At 35.6% G+C, this 19,891-nt stretch overlaps 1 protein-coding gene across 1 annotated transcript in view; it reads right to left on the bottom strand.

Annotated features, from left to right (window-relative positions):
- LOC138698018 (uncharacterized) overlaps window positions 1-17,478 on the bottom strand; it is a 77,956-nt gene extending 60,478 nt beyond the window's left edge. The window contains exon 1 of the mRNA XM_069823694.1: window positions 17,329-17,478. Coding sequence (XP_069679795.1) covers window positions 17,329-17,337 — 9 coding nt within the window. The 5' untranslated portion in view covers window positions 17,338-17,478. The remainder of the gene's footprint in view (window positions 1-17,328) is intronic.
- Between the last annotated feature and the right edge of the window lie 2,413 nt (window positions 17,479-19,891).

A 19,891-nucleotide genomic window follows, 5' to 3' on the forward strand; every position in this document is an offset into this window, starting at 1 on the left:
GTTGTAGTTTCGACTGCTGACGTAGCCCATTTCTAAAGCCATTAGAAAATAAGCTCGTAAAATTCACGTTCTGGGAATAAGTTAATTAAGTAGTAAAATATCGCTGCAATCGAAAAGAATTGGGCATAAATTTGAATAAGGAACAAAAAAAAGTTTCCTTCCCAGGCAGGATTCGAACCACGAAAGTCTTAGTTACGAGTCTATCGTGCTCTGGAGTGAATAAGGCTCTGATATCAGCTACAAGGGTCGGTCCGGGTTTTTTTTGCCACTACTGTACATCTATTATTAGGCCCTCACTTGACAATATAATGTCAGAGGAAGAACAATATTGTTTGTATGCATCTGAAGTCTGACTAGTGTAATATGTAGCTAATCGGCGATGTATGCAATGGAGGGGGGAAAGGAACTGTCCACCCTACCCCATTATCTCACTTGTGAGGTTCAGATCTGTCTTCGAACAGTTGACTAAACAACAATAGCTACTGGCGCGTAAGTAAAAACAACTTTCACGTGTAAACCTTTACTGGCGTGCAAATTTAGACACTGTACGCAATGTTTCCAGAAGATAGTGGCAATCTAACTTTTCGATGCGCCAGTGGCGACGCATGCGCAAGTGGACATTTCTGTTGCACATGTAAACATGTAGTTTCTCATCGGCTCGCCAGTATTCTACAGTACATAGTCCGCGAAGTTTTATGAATTTGATTTATAAGAATGAATAAGTGTAATTCTGAGATAGAACTCGTAAAGTTTCTTGACGTAGGCTACATGAAAAACACCTTGTTTGTGGGAACTGAACTGTAATCTTTATATATAAAAAAAATAATGCCAGAGCAGAGGCTTACGAAAACATGTCAAGGGCAATGAAAATTGATGGATTTGGAATTTCAGAGGTGAAAGCAAAAATAAAATTAATACGATGCGTACACTCTGGAGGTAAGGAAAGCAATAAGAAGCATGAAATCTGATGACGAGTCAGACATCAACAAATCTAAATTAACATGGTTTCCAGTTGCTGACAGGATTTTGCACCAAGTGGTACAAATGAGAGAAAAATAGTCTTAAGAAATTTTGAGAACTTTGTATAAAAACATTACAATCTTAATTTATATACAATTTAAGACTGGAAATTCAAAAGGGGCTAAGTGCCATCTACTGAAAAATAAGATTTTGATATGTGTGCGTGCTATTTACCTATGTAATTACTAGACATCGGATTTTTAGGCACTGAAAATTGCAGTTTTAGGCGCCTAAAATAACCTCAAAATTTGTAAAATTAGGCTCTATTTTAATGAAAATAGGCATTTTAGGCACATCAAGGTATCATACTTATTTCTTTCACTGAAATTTTTAGTTATACACTAAAATACGCACAAAAAGTATGTTTAAACATTAAAAAAGAATACTATATTATATTTATAAACAGAGCTGCACAAATTTAATATATTGAAACTAATGAAATAATGATTATTGATATCAAGATTACTCATTTTAAGTTATTGAAATTCAGTTCCATGCTCAGACTTTATTATAATTATCTGCACAGTAGACCACCAGAATTTTTTCTAAATTCTCCACAGTTAACCTTTGCCTTTTGTCACTGAGAATCATTTTGAAAGCAGAAAAACTTCTTTCAACCGAAACTGATGTGAGAGGCGCAAATTTTAAATTAGGTACAATAGAAACATCAATACTTACTGGAACATTTACACTTTCCCCTGATATCACTCTTGATACTTTTTCCAACAATGAAAATCCTACATTCTTATTTAATACGTTGTCCCACTTATTTTTAACTTTTTTCCCAGTTTCGCCCAAAGCAGAATGTATGTTCACTTGAGCTTCCTTTACTATTGCTATTTGGCTACAAAGAGATTGTTTTTCACGTTCTAATTGTTCAATGCTTGCAGGTATGAAAGAAAAGTTTGATGTTATGTAGGCAATATTGTTTTTCACTCGTGAGTCATTCAGACAATCTTTCACTGCTTTCACACACGCTGCACTATCAGTTTCAGGTAATTTATCAATAACTGTGACCACTTCTTTAAAATACTTTGAATAATACACCACTGACTGAATCCAGGTTCCCCATCGTGTAACAACCGGCTGAGGTGGGAGTGGGATATCTGGAAAGTTCTCTCTGAATATTGAAATCCTGGATGGGGCTTTACAAAAACATTTTTTTTTTTTGTGTTAGAAATAAACGAATTGACAAGAGGAAATTCATTCCGGATTGTTTCAGAAACCCTGTGAAGGCCATGTGCTAGACAGGTTACATGCGTGAGGTTAGGATAAAATGTTTTAAGAAGTGGAGCTGCAGCAACCATGTATGAGGCAGCATCAGTACAAAACAACAGAACTTTAGAATCGTCTATATTACCTGAGTATAAAGACTGTAGGCCTTTATTTACAAAATAAGCAATGGCTTGGCTATTCACTTTCGAAAGTTCCTTAACACATACGAGGTGTGGAATCGAAGGTCCATCAGGACTAAGTTTTCCTACTACCATATTTGCTATATACCTATTCATAGGATCTGAGGTTTCATCCACAGAGACCCATATGTAAGAATCACCTATATCCTCCCGAATGGAAGCTAAAGTTTCATTGTATATTCTGTCTAAGTAATTTTTTCTTAGGGTCGACTCAGATGGGATATTTTGTTTGCAGTATTTTTGTAAAAAACTGTCTTAAAACCGGATTTTCAATTGCATTCCAGGGAATGTTAGCAGCAACAAACGCTCTGGTTAAATCAGCATAGAAATTGCTGCTGAGATTGGATGAAGTAGGCTGTGTTAGTAAAGTTTGTTGCAGTTGATTTTTCTGCTGAGCTTTAGCCTTATGAGCCGCTCCTTGCACATGCTGCTTTAGGTGGCACTTCTTTTCTTGCGAAATCTAAAAATGTAAAGTAAACTGAATTAAAATAAAATCCTAATTGTTGTATTGCCGTATTTCTATCACAAAGTTAGTGGGTTCGAACAATCAAAATTTTAATGACCTGCAAATACTTTAACTATCAGAATTTAAAAGGTTAAAGTGTAGTGGTCTTAAAAAGAATTATACCTCAGGATAGCTCAGTCAATGTATAAATATTATAGGCCTACTCATTAAAATTAATAGAATTTATATATTTCAACTATTGTTACATACCTGCTTGCTACAAATCTTGCAGAATATTATTTTTCCATCATAAGTGAATTCTGAATATTCTGTTAGCCATTGCCGGATCAATGTAGATTTTGCACTTATATTTTTCGGCATTATCGCGTTAAACTTCACAGGAAAACGTCCTACCGCTCAAAACTTATCAACACAAATAAGGTGAGGGAAAGAGCAACTGTTAACGAGCATTCAAATGAACCGTTGTTATTGAGATTCTATTGGACAAAAATACAAAGTTCCACTTATTGTTGCATTTCCTGGTAGTGTTAACACTAGGAGGACCATTCTTTTAAATATTTTGTAACGGTTTACCCTACTAATTCGCAGTTTTACGACTTTTCATAAATATTTCAAAAACACTCTTTCTCCAAAAATTGTGATTTTATGACACTCTGAAGGGCAGTACAGCTAATCGGTTTCAGACCGAAAACAGTCATTTTTATGGTATAGTATATCTCTGAATCGGTAGCAGCACATGTTGTGATTGTTGCCTGCTTCAAAACTAAGGTTGGTTCTTTGTCGGCATTTATGCCTCCAAACATGTTAAATTCGGTGAAATCTATTGTGAGTGTCGTGAGATTCAAAACATTTTGTTTGCTTTATCAATGGTTTCATGGTCGGTGTGAAGCAAACTTTCCACTTTTGAAATGCCTTAAGTTTAGCACTGAATGCATGTATAAATTATAAAAAGTAAGAGTAAAATGCGAAACTTTACAGTGAGTTAGGCATTTTTAGGCGAATATTAACAAATTAGGCTCTAATAACCGTTTTAGGGCATTTTAGGGCACTATGAAACTCTTTGAATACCTTTCAATTTCCATGAAACACAAATATTAATAATTATTTTTACTTTTTTCCTAAAGAAACAAAATAGGCATTTGCCCTAGAATCCGATGTCTGGTAATTACTATACTCATTTATTTATTCATAGTTCTCTAAGGGTAGGTCTTTCACTGCAAACACAGCAATCTCTAGTCTTCCCTATTTTCAGGCCTTCCTCTTCATCTTTGCATATGATCCATACATCTTAATGAGAAGTATCTATCATAGGTATCTTCTTCTCCCCCGAACTCTTCACCCGTTCACCATTCCTTCCAGCGCATCCTTCATTACGCAGTTTCTTCTTAGCCAGTGACAAAGCCAAATTATTTTTCTCTTCCTGATCAGTCTCAGCACTATTCTTTCGTCACACGCACCATTCTCCTCCATATCTACATTTCAAATGTTTCTAGTAGTTTTTATTCACTCCGTCCTAATGTCCATGTTTCTGCCCCATACAATGCGACACTCCACACAAAGCACTTATATTGTAACTTACACTTCGGAACATGATACAAATAATAATAATAATAATAATAATAATATTTTTTTTTAATTTTTATTTTAGTAGGTTATTTTACGACGCTTTATCAACATCCAAGGTTATTTAGCGTCTGAATGTCATAATGCCGGTGAAATAAGTCCGGGGTCCAGCACCGAAAGTTACCCAGCAATTGCTCATATTGGATTGTGGAAAACCCCGGAAAAACTTCAACCAGATAACTTGCCCCGACCGGGAATCGAACCAGAGCCACCTGGTTTCGCGGTCAAACGCGCTAACCGTTACTCCACAGGTGTGGAATAATAATAATAATAATAATAATAATAATAATAATAATAATAATAATATTATTATTATTATTTATTTCGATGGTGTTAAGGCCATCAGGCCTTCTCTTCCACGCCACCAGATATATGTATACATACAGCGTATAGGGCAATTCCAATGTAACGGAAGTAACTCTCAGACCTGTTATTTGGGGAAAACATCTGGATTGTTTCAAACTTAATACACATCTATAAAAACAAATTTTACCACAAATGTATCTAATACCAGCGCATGAATGTATGAAGTGTGAATGGACCTAACCATTGTTGTCTTTATATAATAATATATAGCTGAAACGTAACGGATGTAACAAAGAAAGGACAAGGTAATTTCTACACTAAATTAAATGTCTGATTTCTCTGAAAGTACAGCAGATATTTATTCCAAATTTTTTTTACTTTAAAGTAGACATCATACATGTTATGGTGGTACTATTTTAAAAGTATACCACTCTGATTACCGTGGCATTCTTCAAGGAAATATAAGCGTAACGGACGTAACTCAACAATTGTAACGGACGTAACAACTGAATATTTATGTTGAAAATGAAAAGAATCCTCTTGTATTGCCAGGTACAGGTGCATTTATCTTTCTAACAATGTCATCAGGTGAGTACCATATTTCAGCTTCCATTTGTGGCCATACCCATCCACATTCGGCTGGATGCATAACCCGTACACGGAACTCTCCATTCCCATTGATATCAGTAACAATCTCATAAAATTAATTATTTTCATTAATTACAACAAAATCATCTCTTTTAAATATAGTATTCAAGCCTACATTCTGTTCTGTATCTGGTGGCGAGAGACATACATATCCTTAAATGGTCTCTGGTATTCTTTAGTATTGATTTCACAAGCTTGGAACACATTCCTTGTAGAATCATGTAGAAAATAGTGGACATTCTTAAAACCAGGAATGGGGGCAGTGTTAGTCTTCGATCATTCACGTTGCTTCTGCTGTCTGCAGATAACTTTGATTTTCTCAGACACTGCCAGTGCAGCATAAAGAATTCCATAGCACTTGTGATTGTGATTTTCCTTTGAAGGATTGCTCTCCACACAGCCCTTTTATGGCACCACCTAAGCCATCCACTGAGTTGGTCTTAAATCAGCAAAAGTTGACTTCCTTATTTCAGTCTCGGATTTTCTTCTTTAAAAAGTCTGTATGCTTCCATGACATTCATATTTAAAATTGTCTTCTGCACAGTTGTCTTCTTTCCCTCCTGTTTTCACTTTCGTAAAATTTAACAACCTTGTTTCTGGATTTTCATCAGGTAGCCTTCTGTGTGTCACTCGGTTTATAAATCCAAAAGATTGAGACAATTTTTTCACTACAGCTTCTTTCTTTCTTGGAGACTGGGGTTGCACTTTCATCGCTCTTTGCAGAGCTTTGCCAAAGGACTGTGGTGACGCAAATGATTTTGAGGGACTGCTGTCAGTTGTCTGCTGATTGTCACTCGCTTGTTTACGTTTCCTCATTTCTGCCATTCTGTTTCTTGATTTCGCTGCTTCTACTCGCCTTCTGCTACGATTCCATCCAGATCTTCTATTTCCCTGGTCTTCTGCAATTTCTTCCTCATTTCTTCAGCCTTTTCTGCACTCAGTCTGGATCTGTATTTTCTCATTCTTTCTGCAGGTGTCATTGGTTTCTTTTTAGTATTTTCTATAGGCATGTGGTCCATCTGGGGGAAAGGAAGCTTATTTTGCATTTATAGGTTATGGGGCATATGTTGTTAATGCTACAAATACAACATAAACTATGTTACGTCTGTTACATTCAGTATGTTACGTCTGTTACAGTTCATAACTACCAAAGTAAATGAGTTACGAACAAATGACATACCATTCCATAATCATTACATAATCCATTAGAAATCTGGTAATTATCACACATATATCTATCTTGAATGTTGAAATATAAAAAAAAATTATCGAAAATCGTAACTGACGTAACATCAAATATGTGTTATTTTAATGCTTTCATAAATCCATTAACCACATGCCACACTACTTATCGACATAGCAATTCTGAAAGTACATTTCCTCAGCTTGACCACATTACTTTCAGTTCCGTACCTTTGTTTCCAGAAAAGAACAGAAGATATTCAGTGATAATAGTCAGTGTCCAACTGAAGCTCTGATGTCATTAATGAAATGAAGCAATATAGCAGCATGTCATGTGACACATTATTGTCAACTCTTGTTTTAGAAACTACAGATCATCCCTTAATTGGAGGGTAATTTTTTGTTTTAATAACAGAACTTTTTTTTTCATCGATCATGTCCACTTTTCATTGGAATTGCCCTATAAACAAAAATTTTATAATGAAGCAAAAGAATTTCCTGTTACTAACAAATATAGCAATGTAATTTTCAATTTCAATTTTGGGAGTAAAGCATCTCTTATGTCGGTATCAAATCTTTACAATATGTTTTAGTAATTATCAGAATTGTCTGCTGTCATCTGTAACATTAGTAGGTCTAGTTATCTACTGTTGAAAAGTTCTTTTAGAATTCTCGCATATGTATCTAAGTTATTCCTCCGAACAATCCACTTTTTCACCCATAATATGTAATCTTCTTTTTTGTCTTTTCTTTATTCTAAGTTAGAAATCATCTCCTCAACCAACAAAGTTACGACTATTAGGCAAGCGCTATGAACAAGTTCAACTTCTCTTGACTTATTATGTTCTCGTGCATCATTCAGGTAGCAGCCTCATTTGAAAATGGCACTAGCGAGGCAAAATAAAGAAACCTGTATAATCCTTTACTGGCGCAAAAGTACGACTGGCGTGTTAACTGGCGCCAATAAATCCATGCACGTATAAACCCACCATAATATCTGTGAGCCATCAATTGTTTCTAAGACTGTACACATCAGCCAGAACATCAAAAATAGGCCATAATAAATTTAAAAACCTCAATACTCGAAAACTAGGTTTTTTCCTTTAATAAGAATATGGCTTCAGTTTTAGAGGTTATTACCTTTCTTAAATCCACTAATTCTTTCAATTCACATGTTAAACGAATATCGTACACTTCAAAAAACAGCAATAAATCAATACCCAACTACTGGTCGCTTTTCATATGCACATAAATAGTAGGCCTAAATGAATAAATAAATAAATAAAATAAAAAATGAACGAATGACTATGTACAGTTACCCTGAAAAAGAATGAGACGATTCTTGGTCGTCGGAAGTTAAAGTTCTACAGCGCGGTTCACTCGATATCGACGTCACGATATATAACATGACAAATAGTACAAGAATTGTTACAAGGACAAGGACCACAATAAGGATCACGAATAGACAGCCATTTAAGGCCAGGATTTTACAACATAGCTCGAGTCACAAAATATCATTGCTTCACTGTACCGAACGGCAAATGCCTGCTAAGGGATCTACATTCTGGACTGCTGCTGTCACTGTCTTGTCTCGTTAGCTCATATAGTAGCGTGTCGGTTCCACTGTATGACCGAAACATCTCGTGTTCGATCCCGGGTAAAACTTTTTTTTTTACTGAGGTGTAATTAATTTGTTCAGAGTTCCTCGACTGTCTAATTTGTCGAAAAATATGGAATAATTTATGCCCAATTTCTGGGTCTTACAAGTGGGCTGAACCTCGTCAAAAAATAAATAAATCTTACTTGGAAGTTAAAAGTATTCTTCCTCAAACAAAAATCATAAGAAACAAAAAGAGACATGTTAACTTAAAATCTTGTCCACATGCCATCAGCTAAGTCGATCCGGCATGGATGTCACGAGATTGTGGAATAAGTTCTGATCCCCGGCGAGATCTTCCCAGGTGTCAACAACTTGATCCCACAATTCGTCTCGATTTCGAGGGCGTCGGTGGGCATAGGTGGCTATCCCTCTCTTTTTCAATTCCGCCCATAAATTTTCGATGACATTCAAATCGGGTGACTTCGGAGGCCAATTAATGATTTCGATCTCGGGTCTCCTTTGAAACCATCTTTGAATGCTTGCAGCATAGTGCACGGGATGGTTATCTTGCTGGAACAGCAATGTTCCTTCGGGAAAACGTTCTCGAGCGGAGGGAAGGAATATATTTTCCAGAATGTGCTCGTAAGTTCCCACATTAAACCGGTCATCGATGCGTTCTATAACGCCAGGTCCATCGTAAGACATCCACCCCTAACACGATATGCTAAAGCGCCCCGATCTTTCACGTCGGTGCACATAGCCCTGATCATGTCGAAGACCATCCTCACGATAGACACGGACAGGACCTTCGTAATCACTCGAGATGGTTGTTTCGTCGGAGAAAATTACATTTCTCCAATCGAAATCCACTCGATTGGTAGCGAAGGCAAGATGGTCGACAACTTGTGCTTCCCCCAATATTTCCATTTGCGCAGCCCTCCGGCTCCTAATACCGCGGTTCCTCAACCTGCTGATCACAGTCTGTGAAGAGCCGGGAAAGTTAGATGCTGCTCTTATTTCGTTAGCAGTCAGAAAGGGGTCCTGTCGAACTGTCTCGAATAAAAGAGCATCCTCTTCCAATGAAGATATCCGCGAACGCCCAGGAATAGGGCGATTTTCGACCTCCCCTAAATTTTGGTAACGATGAACTCACCTCGCGGCTGTACTTCCAGGAACACCGACCAAACGGCCAGCATATCTAGCCCCATATCAGCCTCAACTAGAGCTATAACTCGCTGTCTCATGTCACGTCGGTTCGCCATTACGATGAGAAATGAGGGATGACGATAATACTTTAGTGTAGACAATGACTATTTAACGTGATATAGAATTATTGAAATAACAGGCATCTTGCATAGTAACAGTTAATAAATCAACCCTAAATTAAATATCTAAATAACAGGATATAACAGTAAGTCCAATTGTTGCGAAACTAATCAAATTAAATCTAATTACATTAAGTAAACAAACCCCAAGTTATGACACCACATTGCTACAGCTGTTAATAAAATATTGTAATAATTACTTAACAAATGACTTAACCTAAGGACTCTAAACCTTTGTAAAAGTTTGTCCATTATTACATATATTTTTTAATTTCATTTTAATTGTTAGTTTTTAATATATATGCATTTACATTGTATATGTGTGTATAAATGCATTCATTAGATTAACGTTTATAATATTATAACTTGTAATTTTGTATTGTTTGCGATCATTAACACTTAATCTCAGGACTTTGTAAAACTCTATTTCAACGTTACTTAGCTATATCAACGTTATTTAGACCAAAAAAAAATCGTTGTGTAGACTAAGGATCGAACTCGCACTCTTCTACACAACACGCAGAAGTCTTACCGTCTAAGCTATTGAAACGACATGAAAGCGTTCCTTTCTGTGCGGAGTGTCGATCTAGTCATGAAGGTCCATTGTCGATTTAACTACACGATTTATGTATATATTTATCTTTTATTTACGTAATATTATCATATTTTTTGCAGTTTTTGAAGTGAATTTCGGAACGATGCTAGTAACAAACCAAATAGCCTGAATTTAAGTAACTCAATATTCGTTATCTTGTGTATCAGTGCTCTGGTCTCCGATCATGCGCAGTGTCTTACATCTGAGACTTAGGAATATTCAATCGTCTCATCCTTTTCCAGGGAAACTGTACATAAATAAAATCTTACCCAAATGGTCTCAAATTCTAATGTGGAAGATTATGGATCTTTCTAGTTTCATTAGATTAAAAATAATGTGAAATAAACTTTATGCTCGACCATGCCGAAATGTAGTAATTATACACCTCGTAGCAGCCCTTTAATGGACCTCATTAAAGTACACCTATTCATTAAAGTTCGGGTGTTCCACCAATCAGAAAACACCATTGCAGCAATATGAAAGCGCAAGTATCGATTATTCTCGGATATGCAATCGAAAGACAACTAGCGAAACGTCACGGAGGCTGGAAATCCAATATTGTCGCAGAAGGTTATGTTCCGTTACTATAATAATTAGCATAAATTGTAAATAATATTCAAATAAATTCAATTTGTCATCTCGTTTTTCAATGTCTAAATCAATTTCAAGGTTATATCAAGATTAATGTTTATTTTACTCTCTAGATTATATCAAGGTCAATGACATTTGTTTCTCGGAAAAAATCAATACTTTCGCGTCTACGCCCATCTCGCAATTTACGAGATATTGCACAAGGTCAGTTCCGCTCCCCATGAATACTTATGAATAATTTCAAGTTAGAAATATGGTCGAGCATAAAAAGTCGTATGAAACTTGCCTATAGTGGTAATTGAGACGCTCGTATGAAAATTATGAAACTCGCTTGCGCTCGTTTCATAAACATACTCGCATCTTAATTACTACCATTATAGGCTCGTTGCATAATGTACTATTATAGATGTCTCAGATACTTATGTTGGATCATAGTACTGATAACTATTGCACCATTAAGAATCATGGTTTCAACGTTGCAAATTTATATAATCTGGTTGCCTAAAGGAAGCTTGTTAGATAAATAGGAACTATAAAAACTGTGGTTTCCTTGCTACAATCATGTGCCAATCGGACGACAGAAATGAGTGCCTCTATCAGATGACTCACGCAGTCTTTTCTCTCACATGAGAGGTGTAATTGCACAATGCCCAAAAAAGAGAAGTGGGAAGTGGAGTGATAAGTGTCGCCTGTCCAGAGATAAGCTGAACTACTGTTTGCTTTGTACTGCAGAAAATTGAAATTTTGTACGGATCACGTTTTTAATGACTGAAAGTTTTTTAAATTACATATTACAAATAAGAGCATTTTAACGCTGCGTGCAACTGAAGTCGTGGGTTCGAACCGCAACTGGGTCACGAATGTTGTCCAATGGCAATTTTATATTTTGTGTTGTCTTCGTGAAGGTCCATTATTGTGCTGACTCCATATCTTGGGACGAAGAACCATTATTGTGCTGACTCCATATCTTGGGACGAAGAAAAAAAAAGATCAAAGTGTATGTCCCGTTGCAAATATGAAAAACCTCAGTAGACATGCAAAATAATAGGTACTGCAGTACGTACCTATATGTTAGAACCACGGATGTGCCAAATATAAAATTTGTCAATTTTCGCAGAAAAATATAACAGAAACTTAAGTCACCGACACTTGCGAGTCTCTATGCGAAAAATTGCTACGAGGCCCCAATCATTTTAAATTCTAGAGTGCGAGGGGAAAGAAAGAGGGATTACTAAAAATTTACCTCAAAATCACTTTTCTAACTTTGTAAAAATACTTCCCGCTTTTTTTTTCTTCGGATTTTTAAAACTTCAATTTAAACTTGCGAAGACGAACCATTTCTCTAGGCATTTTAGAGGCACCTGTACTTGTTGCACACAAACACTTTCGATTTTACATAAATAGCCAAATTGGTCTACTTACGCAGATAGCGTTACCAAATATAATCGTGCTTACAATCTGAACACCACCATCTGAGTGGTTTCGCTATCAGTGCTCGGAGAGAGGGGTGATGTATAAAAATTCCACTGTTAACGAAACAAAATAATACGATATTTTATCAACATTTCCCACATGGTTCCTGGAATTATAAATATAATCAAAATGCGAATTTTAAGTAAAACTAAATGACGAAACACATTTCTCGTTTACAGCAACGCCACCTTGAACTGACACTCCTCACTCCTGCTGCATTGTCGCTATTTCGCATCGTCTTTCCAACAAGATATTTTTATTCGTATTTTGTTAAAAATAAAATTCTCATAATGCTAATGACTTCCGTACATAATTATTCTTCTCTCCCTCCCCCCAGATTACTTAATATAAACTTATTTGATTTATTATTATTTTAGGCAATTCATCATCATCTTCATGGTGGACTCAAAGATCAATTCCGCTCACATTGGAATAAAGTCATCTGCTCGCCCATCTTCTATGTGGACGTCCTACGTCTCAGTGTCCAGAAGGTCTGTGGTTGGTTATTTAACGACGCTGTATTAACTACGAGGTTATTTAGCGTCGATGAGATTGGTGGTAGCGAGATGGTATTTGGCGAGATGAGGCCGAGGATTCGCCATAGATTACCTGGCGTTCACCTTACGGTTGGGGAAAACCTCAGAAAAAACCCAACCAGATAATCAGCCCAAGCGGGGAACGAACCCGAACCCGAGCGCAACTTCAGGCCGGCAAGCAAACGCCTTAACCGATTAAGCCACGCCGGTGGCTGGTCTGTGGTTATTTGATTAACTGTCCGAAAACAGGTCTGAACCTCACAAGTGACACCGGTACCAAGAAGAAACCACTTATGAGGCAACTAGACCAGGGTAGGGTGGCCAGTTCCTTTCCACCTCCATTGCATACATAGCTGACTAGCTACATATTACACTAGTCATACTTCAGATGCATACAAATAATTGTCTAGTCTTTAATTTGTCGTTCTATTCTATTTGGATTCATTCTTTGTATATGTGCGTGTTTTCTTTAGATTATTTTTTCTCCTATGTTAAATATTTTGAGTTCTTCTCTAATTGCTTCATTACGTTTTTCATTCATCAATGTGAATAAAAAAAATAGTTACATCTGATGAGTTCTCCAACGAATTATTTTGGAAACACTATTATTATTATTCTTAGGAAAATATTTGGGGCTAAGAGGGATGAAGTTACAGGAGAATGGAGAAAGTTACACAATGCAGAACTGCACGCATTGTATTCTTCACCTGACATAGTTAGGAACATTAAATCCAGACGTTTGAGATGGGCAGGGCATGTAGCACGTATGGGCGAATCCAGAAATGCATACAGAGTGTTAGTTGGAGGCCAGAGGGAAAAATACCTTTAGGGAGGCCGAGACGTAGATGGGAAATAATATTAAAATGGATTTGAGGGAGGTGGGATATGATGATAGAGAATGGATTAATCTTGCTCAGGATAGGGACAAATGACGGGCTTATGTGAGGGCGGCAATGAACCTGCGGGTTCCTTAAAAGCCAGTAAGTAAGTGTAAGTATTATTATTATTATTATTATTATTATTATTATTATTATGCCTAATTATTATTAGGCTGCGTCGTTTTCTCAGTATGAATAGGCTACATAAAGAAACGAAATACATTTTTGCAAACATTATTACTTTTTATGAGCATAATTCCTAAAATAAAATGAATGCACATAGGCTATTTAATATCTAATAATTTACAAAAAAATTTACACGGACAGACAGACGGTCTGATGGACACAAATGACATGGCAAATATTACTTGAATCACGAATTAAAAACATATTTCTGTAAGAATATCAAAAAAGTTTTTTGCAAATCTTATTATTTTGCTCATATATTAACTTATGCATAAGTATTTTAGGCCTATGCATAACATGCATCAACTAACTGTAAAACATTTATTTATTGTATTTCATTAATATATTTCATTACATTTAGTAATTTAGATATAAAATTTATATACATAGATGAGAGTTGATGAGATTATGGTAATCAACCGTATACTAGTAAACTTATCGAAGAGTAGACCTATGTATTTAAATGTGAGCATTCACAATAATTAATTGTGAATGCTCACATTTAAAAACATTTTAACAATATTTCCGTTCTCGTTCTCGTTTCCGTTCCCGGTTTATTGTGAACAAGCCTTTAAACCGCTTTGGTACATCCTTACTGTGACAACCCACTTGACCGTCCGTTGTAGGCCTACGTTTCCTTGATAATAAACTGTGTTTTTATCGTAAACTTACTATCAATATCATGGCCGAAATTGTAAGTCCTTGGGAGGGGAGGACGTTTACATATTGATGGCTATTTATATTACAAACATTCTGAAAAGAATGAAAAAAATATTGGAATTTTAAGAAACAGAAAACAGGCTATACTCAGCTTGAGTGATAACGATGAGAGTTGGGATATGAATAACTTGGCGTTGGGTGGAAGTAACATTTAAAAACATATATTTTAACAATATTTCCGTTCTCGTTCTCGTCGTTTCCGTTCCCCGTTCATTGTGAACCAGCCTTAAGAAGTTGGATTTCAACAACAGAATTACGACAAATGGAGTGGGAGATGTGTATTGAGAGAAATTGAGTAGGAAAAGAAGATTGGGAATAATGGAGTGTGAAAAGATGACTGGGAAAACGAGTATTGAAACTCGGCTATGTTGGGAATTTCAAACATTGCAAGGAATAGGCAAAAGTGATTTGAGAAAACTGACCACCAATAAAATTCCTATCTTTAGGAATATCGGTTACTTACTACGACTCGCTGTTTAATAATCTTCTCGTTCACGATTCTGAATGAAAATGCGCAATGGTGAAGTTTAGCGGTTCCTGTAATTACGCACTATTCCTATTTCCCATTAAATAAAACTATGGATGATGATGCAACAAAACATTGTTTAGACAATCATATTCTAATTTTCTTCACGTAAATAATAGATTCAAGCAAGACACGATTGAAGAAATAATGTCATTGTAGAGCTGTTCGTGCTGCAGTCCACTTGTGTCGAAATGAATCAGTTTGAATTTTTAGGACAATTTGCAACTAGCCTACGGACTTGATCTCATTATTTGCAAAACTGTGGGATTGTCTTTCTTCGACTGTACAGTATTATTGTGTCACTCGTTATTTCGTCAACTTGCAGCGAACATGGCGTCTTGACAACTTAAAACCGGTACGTAAGCACTATGTAATACATATGTCGTCAATTTGTAGTGAATTATTATAGATTTGCTACTTGCAATGAACAGGATATTGTTAGCGGGAGTATGGACGCAAGTAAGTAGTGAAAAAGTGAAACTTGTAGTGAAATATAGTGTTATCTGAAATTTCATGTTGCCAACTTGCTGTGAACAGGGTATTGTTGTCAACTAACAGGAAACGGATTATAAACAACGGTGCGGTGGAGGCTAAGAAGGGCACATCGCAACAATGATGGAAACAAGTGGAAAAAGCTCACAAGTGCATGACCGCTAAAATTTACTATTATCCTGTATTTTGCCAAAGCTGTATTTTTTGCACCACTGAACTGCAATGTGGGAAAATCATGTAAAAGTACAAACATAGGCTACACTTTTTTTTTTGTGCATGGAAAATTTCACAGGAAACTGCAAGTCATCATCCGCCATTTTGTGAAGTTCTTTCATCTCAAAAGATGGCATCCGAGTATCTAAAAATTGTTACGTAAGTCGATCGCAATTAAAGCAAGATATATTATGATAATAATGGACAGGCCTATAAACTTGATTTAAAAACAATATTAAACCAGCAACAGTAATATCATGGATATATATCCATGGTAATATTTTGAAACATTTTATGCTACGGTAATGAATTTTAATATGGGACTACTATAGTGTATACAGTAATTTGCATTACAAGCCGGTAATCGGCTTAATAGCAGTTAACACGATCCAGTGAACTTGAAATGAAATAATGTCCATTGTTATTACAGTATTGTTCCCCATCTTTCTAAAACGTGCCTATCTATTACTCTACTACTTTCAATATTAGGCCTACTCCACTACTGGAAGAATTTTTTTACAAATGTCTAATTTGCATTCATATTCGGTGAAGTGATAAAATGATAATGAACTGATGAAAATGGAAAAATTTTATCAATCATGGTCATTTGGAGATATACCATAACAAAAATGGCCAACAGACTCCCTGAAAATGAGATAGGCCTATACACGCACGCAATTACTGTATTCGATATCACATAATCACTAGGTTTTATACTCTACGCAAGCACACTTTAACCAAACATTAGCCTTTTAATTACTATTTTGCGCTATTTAATTTTCGCGAACGCTGAATATGCATTTCATGCTTGACAAACAGCGACAGACAAAACGACTTGTTCCTATCATTTCAGAATTTTAAAAATTACTCTAATTAATTTGCTCTACTTTTGTAGACAAAAATTTTCGTTATCCTAGACCTTCAATGTTCAAGTTTGACAGATACAATGATAAAGGCGAGCTCTCCTTTCTTTTGCTGAACACAGCCTACTCCAATAATGTAATTTGACAATTCGACTTTCCCTCTAAAGAGACGAACATCACAAGAGTGTGGTATGATGATGAAATTCGTACAGGCTGATAGCGGGAAATACGTCGATTTAAAATGCGGCTCACTTCTATGTCACAATATTCGAGTGTCGTGCAAATATGTAATTATGATCTGGATGAAGTACAAACCCAACTTACATAAAACAGAATCGTTTGCAGGAATTTTATTTATATCTACATAACCTTTAAAAGCCTACAGTGTATTGCGCAACGTTAAAGTATTATTACTTCACTGTCGTATCATCGAAATATATGCATATACTGTATTTTAATGTAGATACGGTATAAAAATACGACCAACATTATCCTGCGGACTACCTTTGATAGTATCCAAAAATTCACGTCTCGTGACTCATTCAAAATCGAATACGTCAAACTTGCGTTTCTTAACTCGAGCAAAAAAAAAAAATCATAGCTTCGTCAAAATGAATTATTATTCATATTAAGTTTGTATTTCACATTAAATATATCTTCTGCCACTCACCTTGCACATTTAATTTAACTTGAACCTCAGAAACACAAGATAATATCACACATTCACTTCACACCTACTATCAAACTCTCACACTCACACACCAACTTTACCCTGCCGCTCGGCAGACTGCAGTGAAACATGTTGGAACATGTTTATAAAAGTCTGCAATGGCATACGACTTGACATAAAATGGCGATTTGTTATAATTAAACATTATTCACTAGATGCCAGAACCTATCCGATGAGGTCCGCAGAACTTTGACAGCAAAGTGTAGATGGCACTGATCATTTACCTCTAGCCACCGCCTGCTTGAACGCATCCGATCGTTGCTTGAATGAGTAAGAGCCAGTGTTGCCAATTCAGCGGTTTTACCGCTAGATCTAGCGTTTTTCGGCGTTAGTTTAGCGGGCAAAATTTATGAAATTTGTATTGCTGATAGAAGGATTTTCAGCGGCAAAATAATATAATTTTACATTGACAATATAGCAATTTAGCGCTTTTTCTGCACGGCTTCACAGCGGATTTTTAAGAATCGCGTTGGCAACACTGGTAAGAGCAGGAGAGGCCTCCAGCGGGGCAGCGAGCCAGCGAAGCTCCAATGGCGTGAAGACGGTATAAAGATATATACTATGGCCTGAACAAAGCCAAGAAGGCTATAAATAAATATATAAATTATATAGCCCTCTTGGAACGAAGCGTTATCACGAACATCAAAGTTCATAGTGATAGAACAGGCTCTCTGGGCTTAATTTATGCCTCTCCAGACCATTAAAAATATTCTGCCACCCCCAAACACACACACACCGTTCAACAATAACGTAGAAACATACTGCAAGATACCGGTCCAGATTAGAATATGAGCCCCCTTTTCTAAATATTAGGACCTAATTGTATATTTTAATTACGTACCACCCGTATAACTGAATTATCATGCGTCTGCCGGCACAATTTAATTCAAACGACCCACATCTATCAAACAAGAACATCCAGTTATACCCATTTGTCCATCCATAGAATTACCACAAGTCTTAAAAGTATTTTACATAGAGGCAAATTTGTATATAAAATTTCAAGCTCTATAATAAGTTTTAAACAAAATAAATTTTAAAAAGCATAGTCAACAGGTTACTGCTGCGTCATATGCCATATTAGAGGAATTTATGTGTTTAGACCGTTGCTTACGAGATTATACATATATTGTATAATCTCGTAAGCAACGGTTTAGACCTTGCATGAATGTACTAATATGTAATTGTGAAGGCATATAGGTCATTATTGCTATTAAGAACATTTCTATTACTATTATTATTATTGTTGTTGTTGGTATTATTATTTTTATTATTCTTGTACTAGGGTATCTTAGTTGTAATCCTTAAATCGTGTCAGCAGATGTCCTGCAATAACAATGTTATAAATTCATAAAATAATATGCCTATAGTAGCTTACCGGTATAATCAGAAACTAGATTAAGACCTAGAAATGAGAATGACGAAGCCATGATTTGTAAAAATCTTTATGGTGAATAAATTACTACTACTTCTACTACTACTACTAGGCTACTACTTCTACTACTACTTACTAGGCCTACAAAGCTTTAATAACTTCAGAATACGCTATAAAGTAACTTTATAACTATTATTAAGTTTACAATAATTCTTTCTGAACTATACCATGTTTGCCACTGGATTAAAAATTTGCAGCTGAGTGTGATAAACTTTTAAGAGGTGATAAAAAATTATTGTAGCTTCTGGCATAATTATTATTTATATTATTATTAAGATAATGATGATAAATCTTATCCCAGTACTGAGGTTTCTCTTCAACCGAATACAATAAAAACAAAAGATAATAATAATAATAATAATAATAATAATAATAATAATAATAATAAATCGGAAATAGCAGTAATATTGATTTATAGAATTCATTCATTTAAAAGACTTATTATTTCATTTATTTATTTTTTTTTTGTGTAATGCCAGGCTTCTTAACTTGAATTTATTTATTATTGGTTAAATTATTGCTCCTTGGTGTACCAAGTTTCCAGACATGTGTCTGTGAGTCAACATATCACTGATATCATCGAAGTTGTAAAACACTTCTCCAGCACTGTTGCCTCAAAATCCAAAATACGACTCTATTAATAAATTTCTAAGTTATAGACATCAGCTTAAAGAATTAGTTTCATTTCAACGCCTGTTCCGAAATCAATTAATAGTAAGCCACATCTTAACATGACTATCTCACTGAGAACACTAAAAAAGAAGAATTTAACACATTATTAGCAACCTTCAATTTAATACATAGTCAATTTTCCAACTAGAATACAAAAAGGATCGATTTCTGCAATTGATAATATACCGTAATTATAAGGGGAGATAGATTAGATAGTTACCGCACAGTTCCCATTATAAACGGTCTTTCAGACCACGATGCTCAACTAATAAGAAGAAACGATAGCATTCCTGCATCAAAACACCCGAATAAATTTAGGTTAAGAGTCATAAATGAAGAATCTTTAAAGGACTTCGAAGCTAAACTAAAAAATGAAACATGGGAATCAATATATGA

The sequence above is a fragment of the Periplaneta americana genome, chromosome 4, assembly GCF_040183065.1.
Source record: "Periplaneta americana isolate PAMFEO1 chromosome 4, P.americana_PAMFEO1_priV1, whole genome shotgun sequence".
In the NCBI taxonomy this organism is placed as follows: domain Eukaryota; kingdom Metazoa; phylum Arthropoda; class Insecta; order Blattodea; family Blattidae; genus Periplaneta; species Periplaneta americana.